At 45.8% G+C, this 19,400-nt stretch overlaps 1 protein-coding gene across 1 annotated transcript in view; it reads left to right on the top strand.

Moving 5' to 3' along the window:
* The window catches only part of fndc5a (fibronectin type III domain containing 5a), a 74,996-nt gene that overhangs the window by 17,743 nt on the left and 37,853 nt on the right, over positions 1-19,400 (top strand). The window contains exons 2-4 of the mRNA XM_056295359.1: positions 8,956-9,038; positions 10,546-10,661; positions 12,862-13,060. Of these exons, the coding sequence (XP_056151334.1) occupies positions 8,956-9,038; positions 10,546-10,661; positions 12,862-13,060 (398 nt within the window). The remainder of the gene's footprint in view (positions 1-8,955; positions 9,039-10,545; positions 10,662-12,861; positions 13,061-19,400) is intronic.

Below are 19,400 nucleotides of genomic sequence, written 5' to 3'. Positions count from 1 at the left end.
AGTTATTTTCAAAATACATGTACTACCATTGTTAATTGAACCCATCAACTTTTCATTATAATTTCATCCCTTATAGCCCACTCTTCTCCAAACCTGCCAACTACAAGTTTGCCTTCGCATCATTAACAGCAATAAGAAAGGAGGGAAAAATTGCAAACTGTCTCTGAAAATGTGCTGAGCGATAACAAAACGAAATGAGATCCAGACGGAGGAGAATCGACAGACAGGAGGGGTCAAGAGAGAATGATTGCGCTCGGTCCGAAGGAGGAGAGGAAGCAGTGATCCAGTCTCTCTGGGATAAGAGGGCAGATGCTCGCCATCATCTAGACTACGCATCAATGTGCAAGAAGAAGGAGAACAAGAGACGGAAACATAGAGACATAGAGAGCGTCCTTAAATAATGATGGGACTGTACTCACCGAGGGTAACTGGAAGGGCCGAGTATGTTTTTGTTCGTGTGAATTTTAAATGCTCCTCTATGGGATGATTGTGCAACATGGCCTCCTCTTCTACACTTGCACAGACACACACACATGGGCATGCACATGCCGCGGGGGCACTAATGAATAGATTATTAGGTAATCTTTCAACCTCCTGAGGCCAGAGCTTTTGGTTGTTAAGGCAGCAGCTGTGGCCCCCCCCCCAAAGTACACATGAGCAGGAGTGCACGCAAACAAATACACGCACACACATTTCATTACACAGTGCGAACTAAATCATTACTCCTGATTCTTGCAGCCCGTAACCCTAATTAAAAATTATGCTTACGTGGAACATGAAGCGTGACACCTAAACGAAAGTATGCACGTGCTCATGCACACTTTTACATACCCAAACACACACACACACACACACACACACACACACACACACACACACACACACACACACACACACACACACACACACACACACACACACACACACACACAAAATAAGTTCTGCAATGACAGGAGATATTAGGGAGCTGTCACCAATGACACCACTCAGCATGGGGCCAGACAACAAGCTGTCATTCTGATCACCGTGCTAACAAAGACAGACACACACACACACACACACACACACACACACACACACACACACACACACACACCAGGGACATACGACATGGCTCAAAGTCACCCTCATCTCTCACGGTGTGGCGGCCCGTGGTGAGAGTAGTAGACAGAGAGTTTATGAAGACATCTGTCTGGTGTTTCACTAGCGCCGGCTCCTGTGTCAGGAGGCTATTTAAAGGCCCGTGGTCACCGCCCACCGTCCCTTAGTCCCCCAGCAGAGCACAGAGGCAGAGAGACAAAGACAGAATAAAGGACAAGTGAAGAGAAGTTCTGGGCATCAGGACACTGCATAGAGACAAAGGGGTTTGTCAGAGAGCTGGGAAGAGACAGCAGGGCATTTGTTACACGAGGCTTTGTAAAGAATTAGGTCTGTCCCTGCTGTACCTTCCCTTCCTACTCAGCCTGCATCGCTCTCAGTCCACCGGTAATACTGGAGACTGTCACTGAGAAGAATGAGTGAGTGCCAGAATGACACTAGATTTATGCCATTGTCACAATTGAATTCGGGGTCCTTTCAGACGACTCGCAGAGTCAACAGAGTTTATAGTGAAGCCATGTTTCAAGTCCGAGTCGGTTTCCGTCTCTTTCTTTGCTCTGTAAAATTCACTCATTTTCATTTTGGTGGTTGTTATTTCATCCCAGGCCAAAAAGAAAGAAAGACACCTTACAATTTTATTTTATTTTTGGATCCCCCCCACCACACACTTTTTCACCCCAATTGTATTGGTCAATTACCCCACTCTTCCGAGCCGTCCTGATCTCTGCTCCATCCCCTCTGCCGATCTGAGGAGGGCTGCAGACCACCACATGCCTCCTCCGATACATGTGGAGTCGCCATCCGCTTCTTTTCACCTGACAGTGGGGAGTTTCACCAGGGGGGCGCAGCACGTGGGAGGATCACGCTATTACCCCCAGTTCCCCCATCACGAAAAGGCGCCCCAACCGACCAGAGGGGGCGCTAGTGCAGAGACCAGGACAAATACCCACACCCAGACACAGCCAATTGTGTCTGTAGGGATGCCCAGCCACGCCATAGGTAATACGGGGGATTCGAACTGCAGATCTCCGTGTCGGTAGGCAACGGAATAGACCGCCACACCACCCGGACGCCCCCACGTTCCAATGTTTAAGCATGCATCATTTTGGTGTGGGGGCGTGTGTGCACTGCATGTTAAGGCTTATCAGATCGGAACATTTTTCAAAATTTTGACTTTGAGCCAAATTTGCATAAATGTTTGCGAGTGCGATTGCCAAACTCAACTGCGTTAATTTAAAAGTCATTTCATTGGACTGGATGCACGGACCACCGGCTCTTCCTGTACTGGCCGTCACGCTCCCCACCTCCAGACACTCCCTTCCCTGCCTTTTGTTTCCTGACCTGGTGGGGAGGTCACCACTTTCAACCTTTTACGAAGCAACATTTATAGACCCCTTTTCTGTTAGTAAACATAGTGACGGTTTTTGTGGGCGGAGCTTAGCTGGAGGCAAATATCCATACCTACAACAGACAAAAGTATAGTTTAACGTTACCTTACTTACCTGATGCGAAGTGTGCGCTACAAACACGATCGTTTTTGGCGACCTCCTCAGTCCAGTCCTTTCGTCTTATCGCGTTTAACCACAGCTGTCTCCGATCTTTTTGACTGGGCACGGCAGCTGGTGTGCGATAAAACTTCAAGTTTAGTTTATTACTTCTTCGATTCTGGCGCCCAAAAACACCGCATGAAGACATGTTCGCTAACGTTAGCTAGTTGACGTACGCTTGCCAGAGGACGTGATTCGCATTTAACGTTACCGCTTCCGGCTTCGTTTTGCCTCCAGCTGACGCCCTGACGTAATCCCGCGCGGGTGGGAAGTCGGATGTGGGTATTTATCCACGTCGCTGCACTAGCGCCTCCTCTGGTCGGTCGGGGCGCTCCCCGGATCGGCAGAGAGGGGGTGGCCGACCAGGGGGTGGACGAGAGGGGGTGGACGACCAGGACGGCTGGGGTAATTGACCAGATACAATTGGGGAGAAAAGGGGGGGAAATTGAAAAAAAAAGTCTATAAGTTTTTTGGGTTCTCGTTATTAACCTGTGAGAGCGGGCAAAAGGAAGGTCGGCACACTTTGCAAAGAGCGATTTAAGTTCCTCTCCACCGAGAAAACTGAGGACCCACAGTGCACACACTCAGCGCATGTTGCAGAGCTTCTGTAGAAACAGAGTATGCATGTTGATTTTTTTTTTGTTTGTTTTTTTCCTGCTCAAGTATGCTCAGGACCTCAGGGTGGGGCGAAGGTTCGCCTTCCAAACCCTAATCACAAGGCCAAGACAATGCAGGAGTGGATTTGGGACAAGTCTGTGAATGTGCTTGAGTGGTCTCCATCAGAAACTTGGACTTGAACCCAACTGAACTCTGGAGAGATGTGAAAACAGCAATACAGCGACACTCGCCATCCAATCTGACAAAGCTTTAGAAGTTCTGCAGAGAAGAATGGCAGAAGATCCTCAAATCCAGGCGTGCCAAGCTTGCAGCGCCATACTCAAGAAAACCTGAGGTTGTAATCGCTGTCAAAGGTGCTTCAGCCAAGTACTGAGTAAACAGTCTCAATATTTATCCAAATGTGACGTTTAAATGTTTTTTTAATAAATTGCAGCCTGTCCAGGGTGTCTCCCGGCCTGTCGCCCAATGACTCCTGGGATATGCTCCAGCATCCCCATGACCGCGAGAGCAGGATAATCAGTTTGAGTAATGAATGGATGGATTTTCCCCCTTTTTTCTCCCCAATTGTATCCGGCCAATTACCCCACTCTTCTGAGCCTTCCTGGTCATTGCTCCACCCCCTCTGCCGATCCAGGGAGGGCTGCAGACTACCACGTCTCCTCCGACGCTATTCCTATCACGCTACCCCTCCCCCTCCCCATGCCCTGACTGATCAGAGGAGGCGCTAGTGCAGTGACTAGGACACATACCCACATCTGGCTTCCCACCCACAGACACGGCCAACTGTGTCTGTAGGGACACCCGACCAAGCCAGAGGTAACGTGGGGATTTGAACCGCCGATCCCTGTGTTGGTAGGCAACAGAATAGGCTGCCATGCTACCCAGATGCCCCATATGCATGTTGATATTTGAACAGGCACACACAGCAAGCTATTTCTACCCTGCCTCATCGAGGGCCTTTTCCCTTACTCCCCAAACTATCATAACAATGCACACGCTTTATTTGATTTTTCTAAAAAGTTTATTCATCTGTTATGTGTTGTGTCGTGAAGAAGACATTTGCTTGCCGTGTTGAAATAACTGTTCGAGGGAATGGTTCATTGTCTGAGCATCCTCCATTTCGCTCTCATTCAGATTCTGTTCCTAATTGTGCCTTTTTCTTGACTTTTGCCTGATTTTGTAAAAACAGGCCTTGTCTGTGATTTTGTTTCATGAATAAAGCACAATCGAATGTCTGCTAATTTTTTGCCTGTTGCGGAGCTACACATTATAGCTGGTGAAAGGCACAACAATTTATGTTACATGACTTCTATGATCGGATTTTGAATGAAAATCGAATTCGGCTCCTTTACCCAAGTCAAAGTCAGTTGCTCTTCCATGAGAAAACTGAAAGCCTTGGTATGTGTGTGTTTGGGTTCCTCTGTGAGTGAACATGCAAGTGCACATGTGTGTGTGCACGTACGCGTGCACGAGTGCGCTGCCGCACAAACACAGAAATCAATACATCCCCTATACAGTACTGAAAAAACACACTAGCTGTCATTGTGTGTTTTGTTAAGGGTCCACAACTAGCGACTAGCATCAGCACCAGCCTCTCTGGAGAGGCAGAGAGAGAGAGAGAATGACTAACACAGAGATAATGAGTTTGATTTGTCTCCCGGGTTTGTCTGGTCCCCTCCGCCCAAAATGTCCTTCCCTGCTGCTCCTTGGGAAACGTCAGGCAAACAGTAAACAAAGGCAAACAATCAAAGAGGTGCCTCAAACATCACAGTCCCACCTGTGCAAAGGATGCGACTGATATGGTGATGAAGAGTTTCAGCAGCTTTCCCTCTTGTCATTTACCGTTAGTTGGGCCATCCATCAAGCTGTCAACAGCAGACAGTGTGTGTGTGTGCGTGTGTGTGTGTGTGTGTGTGTGTGTGTGTGTGTGTGTGCTTACCTACGTACTCCAGGCCTGACCGAGATTGATATGCTGTTTGATATGCACACATGCACGAATGCATGTGTGTCTGTGTGTAAACAAGCATGATAGCATTTCTCAGGCCGGTAAATCATGCTAATAATGACTGGCTCTGTCATGTGTACTGGCCGGAGGGTCGGCCTATTCAATAACTCATCCGGCCGGCAAAATGGATTTACTGGACATCGCTTGAAGAGCGAAATCATCGTGGGTGTTCAAATCTACCCCTTCCCCCATTTATTCCTTTCTGTCTCATCTGTGTCTCATTGCAAAGACGCGTCAATACCAAAACGTCTTTATTGATTAGTCATGCTACAGCAGTGGACGAGAATAGATGTGACCATATTGGGGTAAATCAGTTAATGTCGGTTGTGGTCAGTCTGACCAATACTCAGGCCACTCTGGCTAAAATCACTTGCACTTCAAGCAAAAATGAAGACAAAGCTCAGATAAAATGGGGAAAGTTTGTTCTATGGCTTGTTTATCCTGAATGAGTTGAGGCGATTCTGAAACATGTGTTCGAACCCGTCCGCTGGGGCTTAACGTGTCCTCCCTCTCCTTCCCATTCCGTCCCTTTGATCGCCCTCTTTGATCCGTCCTCTGATTCATGTCGGTTTGTAATTATGCTTACTTAGGATCAAGCGTCAAGATGCGTCTCGCGCACAAATCAAACACACATGTACACATGCAGTGCCGCGACACAAAGTCGCAAATCACAGTACCAGCTCAGCTTCCTGACCCGGTTCTCCATGCTCATCCATAATGCACCGCAGGTTAATTAACTTGACTGGGTTTGATCTTCCCAATCAGACGTGTGTGTGTGTGTGTGCGTGCGTGCGTGCGTGCGTGCGTGCATGCTTGCGTGTGCACGTTGATCTTCTAATCACAGCCCAAGGTGCAGAGTGAGGGACCAATGAATAGATTACTATGGAATCTTTTAAGGCAGTAGCTTAGGCCCCCAAAGTACCATGAAAACACAAACACACACACACACACACACACACACACACACACACACACACACACAAGGCTAACTGACTCCATTGTGCATGCATTCTGGAGCCAGGGTCTTTCTGGTTGTACCGAAGTAAAAGTGAAATATTTTTAAAGTTCAACAGTTTGGCGCCCAGGTAGCGTAGCGGTCTATTCCATTGCCTACCAGCATGGGGATCGAAAGTTCGAATCCCCGTGTTGCCTCTGGCTTGGTCGGGCGTCCCTACACACCGTATGTGGGTATGTGTCCTGGTCGCTGCACTAGCGCCTCCTCTGGTCAGTCGGGGCACCTGTTCCGGGGGGGGGGTAGCTTGAGCCTCACACGCGCTACGTCCCCCTGGCGAAACTCCTCACTGTCAGGTGAAAAGAAGCAGCTGGCGACTCCACATGTATCGGAGGAGGCATGTGGTAGTCTGCAGCCCTCCCCGGATCGGCAGAGGGGGTGGAGCAGCGACCTTTCGCCTCTCATCCAAGAGGCGAAACGTCTTCAAGGATATATACCAAGTCCAGTTGCACTTGATTCAGCTCCTTTGGATAACCGTGACCTGGATGAATGAGAACATTCACAGACTCCAATAACATTGAATAAATTGTCTGGAAAAATGTGCCATAATCTATCTGGGGATTTTAAATAGGATTTAAGCCATTTCAATGTTATTGTTCCATTCATACATGCAAAATCAGTTGCTTTCAAACCACCTTTTTCATAGTTTTTAACCAAGACAGATCTTTTTTTTGTTAAGATAGTGAGTTTTGTTATTCCAAATAAAATTAAAATTTAGTTGATTGCTTCATTAGCAACCTTTGGAATACTACGTTCTACTATATTAAAGAATTCTGAACAGTCGACTGATGAAAACCAGGGTGTATACAAACTCTTATGAAAGGAAAGTATGTCCTTGGTTATTGTACCAGGTTCCGGGCATTCTGTGCTGTTGGTGAGCAGTGCTGTGCTTTCATTCTTCTCTTGTCTTCTTTTTTCTAATTTACAGAAGTAAGAGGAGTCCCCCCCCCTCTCTCTCTTCTTCTATCCATGTGGCTTTTGATCTAATAAAAGCTCCTTTTGCTTTAGCCTGGAAGATGCAGTCTAATTTATCATGTAACTCTATTATTTTCTGCTTTTCTTCTTTGATGGGTTTGTTTTGTTACAATAGATATTTAAATATTTAATTGGTTTGTTTTCTTCTTTCTTTTTTTCATTAGCCTTTTTTTTTGCTGAATGTAATTGAGTATTGTCTTACTTTATATTTTAAAAATTCCCATTTGGAAGAAAACAAAAGGAGATTATTGTCCTTTTTTATTTGATCTATTATAGATTTAACTGTAATCATGGAGTAAAGGAGTTGCGTTGAATTTCCAATATCCTTATTTGTCTGTCTGGTGTTTTTAGCTCTAAGGGTATAAAGGGCATGGTCAGTCAAAGGGGCTTTATCAATGGACACTTTTGATACACTGGTGGAAATGCTGTTGCTAATTAGCCAGAAACTGATTCTAGATTTTTGAATAACCATTTGACTTAAACAAGAAAATTGTTGTATGTTTCCATTCGTTTCTCTCCAAACATCTTCTAACTTAAGTTCACTACAAAAAGCCAGGATAATATCATTATAGTGATGGTCATACTATTTACTTGGGAATCGATCCGACCAATTGTCTGGTGTAATATTAAAATAACCACCTGTTGCAATGTTCTCTGTCGGGTAAAGTCATTTAAGATCTAATCTAATTTATGATGTTTGAAAGTAATTCCTTATTCTGAGTAAATTTATTATAACCATATATGTTATCTAAGAGGCACGGTGGCGCAGTGGTTAGCGCGTTCGCCTCACAGCAAGAAGGTTCTGGGTTCGAGCCCGGGTAGTCCAACCTTGGTGGGTCATCCCGGGTCCTCTGTGTGGAGTTTGCATGTTCTCCCCATGGCTGCATGGGTTTCCTCCGGGGGCTCCGGTTTCCTCCCACAGTCCAAAGACATATAGGTCAGGCGAATTGGCTGCACTAAATTGTCCCTAGGAGTGTGTGTGTGTGTGTGTGTGTGTGTGTGTGTGTGTGTGTGTGTGTGTGTGTGTGTGTGTGTGTGTGTGTGTGTGTGTGTGTGTGTGTGGCGGCCTATCCAGGGTGTCTCCCCACCTGCCACCCAATGACTACCGGAATAGGCTCCAACATCCCTGAGAGCAGGATAAGCGGTTGAGATAATGGATGGACGGATGTTATCTAAGATTACAAAAGAGCTGTCAATATTTATGACCATGACTACCCAGTGACCAACCTCATCAGATCTGACTGTAAAAACTGACCCTGAGCAGTTATTCATTAAGACAGCCACCCCAGGTGATCTTGACCTACCATGACTGTAATAAATTTTGTCACCCCACTGGTTAATCCAAAACTTTCCATCAGTAGTAGTTGAATGTGTTTCTTGAAGAAAGTTAATATTAGCTTTCTGACCCTTGCAATATAGAAAAACTGCTTTTCTCTTGACCCTATCCTGAAGACCATGTGCATTAAACGAAATGAATAAAAGTTGTCTTTTTATACATTTAGAACCAATTAAAACCTAAAAATAGAACTGAACATTTTAGCTGTGTAGAAATATAGCTTAACTAGAGGGCTATATACTGGACTGTAAACAAGTTGGTTTTAACGGTTAGCAAAACAGCAAACAGATTTTTAACAGTCTTTCAGTTTCGAGCATGTACCCATTGTAAAGAGTCATTTTCTTCTTTCAACCTTCTCCTGTAGTTGCATAACCTCTTTTGCCATCTACGGACCCCTGAAGCTGGCCTTTTTCCCTGCTTTCATAGCCTTTTCTATGATGGGCCACAGTGCGTCTCGGCCGAGTTTGTCCCCTTTGGTCAAATCTTCCACGAAGTGGATCTGCAGCTCCTCACACACCTTGTGTTTGAACGATGCTCACCAGATGTCCATCCATTATCCAAACTGCTTATCCTGCTCTCAGGGTCATGGGGATGCTGGAGCCTATCCCAGCAGTCATTGGGCGGCAGGCAGGAAGACACCCTGCACAGGCCGCAGTTGAATGCGTTTGGTGAACTGCAAGATTACTTGACGTGTTTGGTTCTCCAATCTCCGGCCAAGCCTGTGAAGCAGTGTTGACAACGTCCTCCATTTTTGGAACCAGGTGTGGTACTGCACGACAGAGAAGGTGGATGATATTCTCTCTTATGTTTTCCCCGTTCCTCTCTTTGAATCCGTTGATTCGCAGATTCCAATGTCTTTTATACCTCTCGAGCTTTTTTATACCTCTCGAGCTCTTGGGTTCTCTCTCTCAGTACCTCGTTCTCCTGTGACAGCGCTTTGGTCATCTCTTCTTCTACTGATTTCTTGCCGTTGACAATCTCCATTCTGGAACGCAATGCTGTCACAGTTTTCTTTTATCTTGGCCATTATTTCTCCCAGTTTTCTGATCTTGTTTGTCAAATCGACCAGTCAGGGGCTGAATGGCATTTAGCAGGGTGGCATTAGATATCTGGTCGGGCTCCATCTCAGCTGTCTTCATTCTTTTGGAAGTTTCGTTTTTTGTTAGGAGTTATAGGCGTAGAAGTCATCGGTCGTTTTATTCCTTCAGCTTGTTTCTGTGGTGACTTCGACACCATAGTATTTCAAAGCAGAACAGAAAGTTGGTAACTAGTCCTTAGATGTATTTTAGTAAAGTTTTGTTGGGTAAATATCGGAATAAAATCAAATTCCATGAACGTTTGCGTCTGCTGACCGTAGTGCATCTACTCAGCTTGCCATCTTTAAGTACATTGGCACGGCTGGTCACAGCACACCTACAGGGAAAGCTGAATGGTGACTTCCGTTGGTTGGTCATTAATCTTTCATCGTGTCCGGCTATGAACGTACTGCAGCCATTTCAGCCAGACACAGACAGACAGACAGACAGACAGACAGACAGACAGACAGAGGGAGAGAGAGAAAACTGGATTTGGAGCTGCTATTCTTAACTCTCCGGCATGTGAACACAGGAAGAAAGAGAGAAAAGAGAGGAGAGATTTATGATACCATATTACTGTATAGTTGTGAAGATCATCTCTCTATTTGTGTTATGCGTATCTGCTGAGCCCCCGGTAATGAGCCTGAAACACTAAATGCGGGGTGTTTTCCCCTGTAACCCATCATCAATTCGGCCTTACGTAATGAATTTGGTTGGGCTGATGTGACTGAGTAAAGCACCGGCTTCTTGCCGCCATGCTGATGGACACTTCCTTTACTTCAAGTGAGATTGCGAGCACTAAGACTTTCTCATTTACTTCCTACCACAGACGATTAAACTATCTTCTGTCTCCTTGCCCTCTCTCCCTCTGTTTCCAGATAGCTTGGTGGCGCCTGTCAATGTGACCATCAGGGCCCTGAAGGCTAATTCTGCTGTGGTGACATGGGACATCCCTGAGGGGGACACCGTCATTGGCTTCGCCATCACACAGCAGGTGGGATACCCTTAAATCAAACACACGCAAACACTTGTGCTTTTTTATATCTACTATGCGTAGAATATGTATTAATATGTCCATATGTATAATGGCTCAAGTGCATAGGCAAAGGGTTTTCAGATTTACACAGATGTAGAAATGTAGGGAATGCATGCATTAACACATCAAACACGCGTCAAATAAATTCAGTCCATCTCTTTGTCTTTTTTTCCATGTCCCTATTTAGCCATGCAAATTTCAGATGTGCAAATTTACTGCACACACACACACACACACACACACACACACACACAATTATCCACTCAGAAATATTAAAACACTGACACCAGTGAAATTAATAAGCTGCTGTCATCAGTGGTTTCATTCAACCTCTGGCTCTCTTTATTGAGTCCATTTCTCGTTGTGAGTCAACTTGCATTATGGGATGTTAACATGGGACGGTGTGTTCCCAGAGTGATCCCATTGGACTGCCTGTCTGCTCTCTGACAACAGTGGACTGAGACAGCTCTGTCAAGGGGGCAAAGTGATATCATTTCCAGTTGTCATATACAAGCAGGCACACAAACTCATGAAGCGAACATACAGGACTTACACGTACACATGCTCACCAGCACGCACAACCCATCACTCAACCCCCACTGTCAGACATGTGTCCTCACTGCCAAGTTACTTTGAGCAGTACTAACAACTGTCCTTGGATTTCACATATTTGCACGCGCGTGCACACGCACACGCACACGCACGCACGCACACACACACACACACACACACACACACACACACACACACACACACACACACACACACACACACACACACTGGTTCACAATGACTTGATTTGGATAAGGGTAGGAACAATTTGGGTCAGCTTCTCACATCCACATAAGTTGTGTGCAGAAAAAAAACATTACAGACTGTGGAAATGTCCCGTTGGTGTTTGAAGTTATTAGACAGCTAGCTGTAGTTAATGGAAGCAAACGTTTAAGAAAAACTCAAATGACGCAGTGGACTAATACAGTTCAAACCCCTGGCATTGCCTCTGGCTAGGTCAGGTGTCACAAGGAATACAGTTGGCAATGATCCTGGTTTAGGGAGGGGGGGGGCTCTGCAGAATTAATGTCATGCCGTTGCAATTAGCGACCCCTACAGTTGGTGGGGTGTCTGTACAGCAGTGGGTGGATCAAGCCTGGGCCTCTGCACAGATTTCCTTGTGTTCAGAGGACATAGTATGTGAAACGCTATGTCCTCCCCATCCACCGTAGGGGTCCTGCAGTGACGATGAGAACAAGACACTGGATTTACCAAATTGGCAAATGGGCAGCACAGTGACCCAGTGGTTACCGCTGTCGCCTCACAGCAAGAAGGTCCTGGGTTTGAACCCCGGGGTTGTCCAACCTTGAGGGTCATCCCAGGTCGTCCTCTGTGTGGAGTTTGCATGTTCTGCCTGTGTCTGCGGTGGGTTTTCTCCGGGTGCTCCGGTTTCCACCACCATCAAAAAGACATGCATGTTAGGGTTAATGCTCCTGTCTGTGCCCCTGACTGAGGCATGGCAAGACGAACTGGAGTTGGTCCCCGGGTGCTGCATGGCGGCTGCCCTAATTTCCCCATGGATATCAATAAAGTATCTCAAAATCAAAAAAAAAATTAGGGGAAAAAAGGAAGAACTTCCCCCCAAATAAATGAAGTTGATGATCAACCTTTCAAAAAGTCACAGGTAGTAGCAGCAGTAAATGCACAGCAGCTAACAGCACCAATGGAAAATCTCAGAAGGCAGTGTAAGGTGTCTATTTGATACCTGTGGTACATTTTACAATTCAAGAGTCATTGTTAATGTGGTACTTGATAGCATGACTGGTTTGTATTAAGACAGCGCTAAATGAGCTGTGGAATGAAGTCAGAAAGGATTTCCTGCCATCATCTACCTGGTATGCAGTACCAACAGTCAGGCTGTTGGCCTCACTTTTGTTACCCCTGCACTACATCTGAATTATATGTGACTACATTTTCATGAGTTTAGGTTGGACAACACAGTGAGGTTCAATGCCCTGCTATCTGTGTTTGTGACTCACTGCCCAACAATACGTCTAAGGTATATGCTTTTTAGCTGTGTAGTATGTGCCACAACAAACAACATATTTGTCCTCCCAGCGTAAACAATAGTCACCAACCTCTCCGGTATTACTGTATGCTCCAACAGAAGAAGGACGTGCGCATGCTGCGCTTCATCCAGGAAGTTAACACCACCACACGTTCCTGTGCACTATGGGACTTGGACGAGGAGACAGACTACATCGTTCATGTCCAGTCCATCAGTATGTCCGGGCCGAGCCAACTCAGCGAACCTCTGCGCTTCCGAACACCGAAGGAAGCCGAGACTCAGGCCTCCAAGAGTAAAGGTAAAGACGCTAACACAAACCTAATACAAACACAATTCAATTACTTAATCGATCAGTCAAACAATACAGTGGCATAACGACTGAAAAAAGGATCAGTTTCATATGCAAATTGCCGTGACCATTAACTAGAGTTTCAATGCCCATGTGTACAATTCACAGAGGATTTGGGAATGCTTGCAATCTGAACAGGTCTGGTGGTGGACGACACCTGGGTTAAAGTTAAATCTCAGGACATACCAGATTTCACTGACCACATTAACTCTGTGGACAACCACATCAAGTTCACCAGGGAAGATGTGAAAAATGACAGCAATGCTGTGATTGCAAACATTCCCAAATCCTCTGTGAATAGTACACATGGCCATTGAAACTCTAGTTAATCAGATGAACTGATTCCACCTTTGATTTTCTTACCTGAATTATTGAGCATGCATGAAGACATTCAAATGTAATGCAATGCACTTTAAATTTAATGAAAAGTGCATGGATGAAAAAAAGGTGAGGGAGTAGAAGAAAACAGAGTAACTAAGCAAGATAAATATTAAAACATATCTCTATGAATTAAACCTTAATGAAACAGAGTGAAGAATAACAATTGAATACAACAACATGATTCAAAATGAACAGAAATACAGTAGATGCATAGTCAAGCATGACTATTTCTTGCATGTGCTCAAGCTGTTCAACCTCTCATTCGAAGTAATGACAGGCAGTGAAGAAAAGTCACAGTCCATCACTCTTCTCCTGTACTTTTCAGCAGTGAGTACAGAAGGGGGTTGGCCTGTTGAAAATTTCTTGACGGATTTCGTCGAAAGGCCGACATAAATCAATAGGCATATAAAGCGTGAAATGAAATTTCACCTAACGGTCTGCTGCCGGAGTTTGCCCCCCCCCCCAACCACAACAGAGAAATAAAATGGCTGGAGGGATGTACACCTCAGTGTGTAGTGATGTGTGTCGTGGGGCTCACCCTGCATGCCCCCAAGTCAGCCCTGTGATATCGCCACGGTAAACCAAAATCTGAGGGGAGGCATTTGTCAGGAACAGTACAAGTATGCAAGCGTGTGAAGGGAGGTGAATCAATTTGCTTTTGGCCGGAGCCTTGCACTATTTGTCTCATTTATGGTCATCTCCAATGTGAGCCATTGCTTACTCCAATCCCTCACTGGGCCAGGTGAAAAATCAATTTTAACAAAATCCATGGGGCGCACTTAACTGATACGTTCACTTTTTTTGAAAACAGACCTGGTGAAACATACACCAATCAACCAAAACATTAAAACCACTGACAGGTAAGTGAATAACATTGATTATCTCGTTACAATGGCACCTGTCAAGGGGTGGGATATATGAGGCAGCGAGTGAACAGCCAGTTCTTGAAGTTGATGTGTTGGAAGCAGGAAAAATGGGTAAGTGTGAAGATCTGAGTGACTTTGACAAGGGCCAAACTGTAATGGCTAGACAACTGGGTCAGAGCATCTCCAGGTCTTGTGGGTGTTCCTGGTATGTAGTGGTCGGTACCTACCAAAAGTGGTTCAACGAAGAACAACCGCTGAATTGGTGACAGGGTCATGGGCGCAAAAGGCTCATTGATGTACATGGGGTGCAGAAGCTAGCTCATCTGGTCAGATCCTACAGAACAGCTACTGTAGCTCAAATTGTTGAAAAAGTTAATGCTGGCTATAATAGACAGGTGTCAGGACACATTGCATCACAGCTTGCTGCGTATGGGGCTACATAGCCACAGACCGATCATAGTGCCCATGATGACCCCTGTCCACCACTGAGAGTGCCTACAATGTGCACATGAGCATCAGAACTGGACCATGGAGCAATGGAAGAAGGTGGCCTGGTTGATGAATCATGTTTTCTTTTGCATCATGTGGACGGCCAGGTACATGTGCATCATTTACCTGAGGAAGAGATGGTACCAGAAGACAAGCCGGCAGAGGCACTGTGATGCTCTGGGCAATGTTCTCCAAACCTTAGGTCCTGGCATTCAGGTGGATGTTACTCTGACATATACCACCTACCTAAACATTGTTGCACATCAGGTACACCCCTTCATGGCAACAGTATTCCCTGATGGCAGTGGCCTCTTTCAACAGGATAATGCGGCCTGCCACAGTGCAAAAATTGTTCAGGAATGGCTTGAGGAACATGACAAAGAATTCAAGGTGTTGCCTTGGCCTCCGAATTGCCCAGATCTAAGTCCAATCAAGCATCTGTAGGATGTGCTGGAAAAACAAGTCTGATCCATGGAGGCCTGACTTTGCAACTTATAGGACTTAAAGGATCTGCTACTAATGTGTTTTTGCCAGATACCAGAGGACACCTTCAGAGGTCTTGTGGAGTCCATGCTTCGATGGGTCAGAGCTGTTTTGGCAGTATGAGGGGGGACCTACACGATATTAAGCTGGTGATTTTAAAGTTTCAGCTGATCTGTGTATTATGCCATGTCTGAGTGTGACCGACTGTCTACTGTGAGCTTGTTGTTTTCTAAAAGCAGATATATCATGGTTTTTGAAGGCCTAAATGATCGCTCCATTGGACTGTGTTGAAGCCCAGCAAGAAGATTCAGCAAAATAAGATTCTCAGTACTGACGCGATCAGTTCAATCATGCGATCAATTCATGTACAATTCAGAGTGATAGCCGACAATGTTTTAAATTAGGTCCGAGTTTAAAAGAAAAGTGAAGTGATAATATTTTTTAAGATATGATCTTTGCCTTGAAACTGTACTCGGTTTAGAGACAGAGTTAGCATAAAAAAAGTTGTGTTTTTTCTGTTTGAAGGGAATGTGTTTTACAGAAATCAATAGCTATGCGGAGATCAGATAGGAGGGGTTTGTGTGTGTGTGTGTGTGTGTGTGTGTGTGTGTGTGTGTGTGTGTGTGTGTGTGTGTGTGTGTGTGTGTGTGTGTGTTTGTCTCTTTGGGATAAATGGCTGCTGATTTCAAGCATGAGTCACTGCAGACAAATAAATAAGGCTGCCTTTCCATCGCTTTATCTCTCACTGTACTGTCTCCAGCTCCCACCTTTCTTCAAGTAGTATCTAAGTACCTATAAAATAAAACATGTCTCTATACGCTTGAAGACACACACACACACACACACACACACACACACACACACACACACACACACACACACACACACACACACACACACACACACGTACACACATTAGAGAAAACAAAAAAAACAAAAAAACAAAGTGAGAGGGTAATTTTGAACAGTAATAGTAGTGTCCCAACAAAATCTTGTGATCCACTCCCTAGATTATTAACAATTTAACAGCATTGTCAAAACTGCACCAGTGAGCAAGCCGCCACCTTCTAAGTGACGTCATCGATCCAAAGGCAGTTTACGCCTCACTGAATGTCGATGAGATAGCAGAGACCATCGGAGGAAACATCGGCTTCACAAACACCACAGCATTCTGCTTCCCCGAGGCCTTGGCAGCACTCACTTCACCTGTTCTCTCCCTGAAAAGTCTAATGCGTCAACACAGTCAGATAAACAGGGTAGTTGCTCGTAAATGAGCATAAAAACATTCAACATGCAAGCATGCATGCACGCACACACACACACGTACACACACAAAGCAGTTCATTAGCTTGCCAGCGCAAAGCAGGAAACATCTTTGTATTTCGCAAGATATTTCTCACTTTGCACCTTTCCCAAAATATCTCTATGGAGAGCGGATATTATTATCTTCTACTCAAATCTAATAAATCCACGGCTTAGTTTAACACCAAACTACATCTTTCTTTTTTGTTTGCTCTGCCTGCTAAAGGATGTCTCAGCTACTTTAAAGCCCTTTGATGACAACTAGAAGGATGACCAGATGTTTCTGAAAACATGCTTTCCTAATACAGTGGATAAAAGACTAGTCCTCTCTCAAAACATTTTTTTCAATGTCTCACTATGGGATACGCCCCCTCACGTATTCATTTCACAGAAGCACTTATACCACTACACCAGCCCTGACTGGCTAGCAGTCATGACGTCTGCATCAGGGCTCTGCACCTTATGTATAATTAATGCAGCATCACTCGTCATTCAGTCACCTCTTCTCACTTCAGAAACAAGCTACTCTCTACCTGTGTCTATGCTTACTAGCTTAACTGCCCTCAGACCGGAGTTGATAAAGATGCCGGTCCGATTTCCTTCACCATAGGTAGGTTTCTCCTTACTCTCGCCTGTCTCTAAACAGCGGAGTATTTCTGCTTCTTCAAACTAGCTAGCACGTTAACTTGGCTACTGCTAACTTGCTCGGAGTAACCAAACTCAGACACCAGGATCCTGCGGCCACCTCACTGCTTGTCCACTGTTGGAGCTAGCTAACGGGGATTAATGGAGTGGCTGGGTGAATGGGTGGCACAGTGGCCCTGTGGTTAGCACTGTTGCATCACACCAAGAACGTCCTTGGTTCGAACCCCAGGCCGTCCCAGGTCCTTTCTGTGTGGAGTTTGTATGTTCTCCCCGTGTCTGCGTGGGTTTCCTCCAGGTGCTCCGGTTTCCTCCCACCATCAAAAAGACATGCATGTTAGGGTTAATACTCCTGCTTGTGCCCTTGACCAAAGCAATGGAAAGAAGAGCTAGAGTTGGTCCCCAGGTGCTGCAGCTGCCCACTGCTCCTATGCAATAGGATGGGTTAAATGCAGAGAACAAATTCATGTAAGAATACAATGTCAAATAAAGTGGCTTTCATTCTTTCACCACTCCAGATAATTATTTTCCTCCCTTGGGTCCGCGGTGGTGTAGCGGTCTAAGCATCGGCTTGGTGTCGATGCAGTTGCCCACTGGGGACTGGGGTTCGCGCCCCGGTCTCGTCAGATCCGACTATGGCCGGACTCGATGAAGCAGCGATCATTGGCAACGCTGTCTTCGGGAGGGGGGCGGAGTCGGCTTGTGTTCGTCATGTGAATGCGTCTCTGTGTGTGTCGGAAAAACAGTGGTTCGGCTTGGATTCGCCTTGTCACGAAAGTGGGGAGGCGCTTTCCTTCGAGACTGCCGGCCGGAGAGATGCAGTTGGCGAGCGCATGCAATACGAGGGTGGGTGTTTGAATTAAAATAGGGATCAATTGGCCACTAAATTGGGAGAAAAAAAGGAAAAATCAGAAAAATCAGAAATAAATTTAAAAAAAAAAAAAAAAAAAATTATTTTCCTCCCTTTAGCACACCAGCTAAATGGATACAGCTGCCAAGCTGTTTCCCACCTTGGAGCAAGGTGATTCCACCCACTTGTGCACCTGCGGAAACAAAATGTTGAGCAAGGACACACACCAGGTCTGCTTTGTGTGTCAGGCTGAAACAAACCTGAGTCACACGGCGCGGAACTGGTTATCAACAGCCCCGGCTTGTGCACTCGCTGCACTTGCATCATGGTGAAGAGCCTCTGCCGAAGATTGGCTCACCAGGCCACTCTCTCAGATAGAGACCCTGTTCTCACCAGTTGGACCCCTGAGGAACCCCAGCTCGGTGTGGTCAATGAGGATTTTCCCAAACTGGAGACTCATGCTGGGGCTCCACATTAGACATGCTGAACCAGCTAGCTGAACTACCCCTCACATTGGATTATGGTGAGGAGGAAGAGTCAGCAGGCGAAGATTTTCTGGTGTCGCATGAGGATGACAAAGAAAATTCTTCCTTTGTTCCCCTGGTACAGACTCTCAGTTCTCCACGCCTATCTGCTACTAAGTGTGAGGGTGAGGCTCCACAGCCTAACCCCAGCGTCAACATGCATGACATATGAAAATGCACCGTGGAGAGACTTAAAATCCCATGGCCCACTGTCATGGCAGAGGCTCCCTAGTCCCACTATGACAGGAAGAGATTACCCCAAGCCAAGCGGGCTGCGAGGCAGCTTTTCCTGGTGTTCCCCGAGCTCGTGGAAGAAGTCACCGTCTCCTGGAAAGAAAACTCATACTCCAGCAAGACCCCTGTTCAAGAGGCGTCTTCCTGGATTTTGAGGGGATAGATAAGCATACCATGGCCTGCATGCTGCCCATGGAGCCGCTGGTGGTAGCCCACCTCCACCCACTAATGTCAGCTGCATCATCTAGACCACCCATTCTCCTCCAAAGCTGACCACTTCCAGTCTGCCATGATTGAGAGAGCTTTCAAGGCAGTACTGTAGTACTCGAGTCCAGGACTCGTGACTCGACTTGGACTTGAGCACTGAAGACTTGGACTTGGGCTCAAACATTGGGGACTTGAGACTCAACTCGGAATCAAGGTTTAGAGACTCGTCTACAACACTGGTGTGTGTGCACATGCTTGTGAGTGCATTTGTTTGGCTATTGTGTCACAAAGTAAATAAACTCCCTTTGAAA

This window comes from Lampris incognitus, chromosome 16, assembly GCF_029633865.1.
Source record: "Lampris incognitus isolate fLamInc1 chromosome 16, fLamInc1.hap2, whole genome shotgun sequence".
Lineage (NCBI taxonomy): Eukaryota > Metazoa > Chordata > Actinopteri > Lampriformes > Lampridae > Lampris > Lampris incognitus.
Note: the sequence above shows the minus strand (reverse complement) of the source record. Positions and strands in the feature narration are given on the sequence as shown.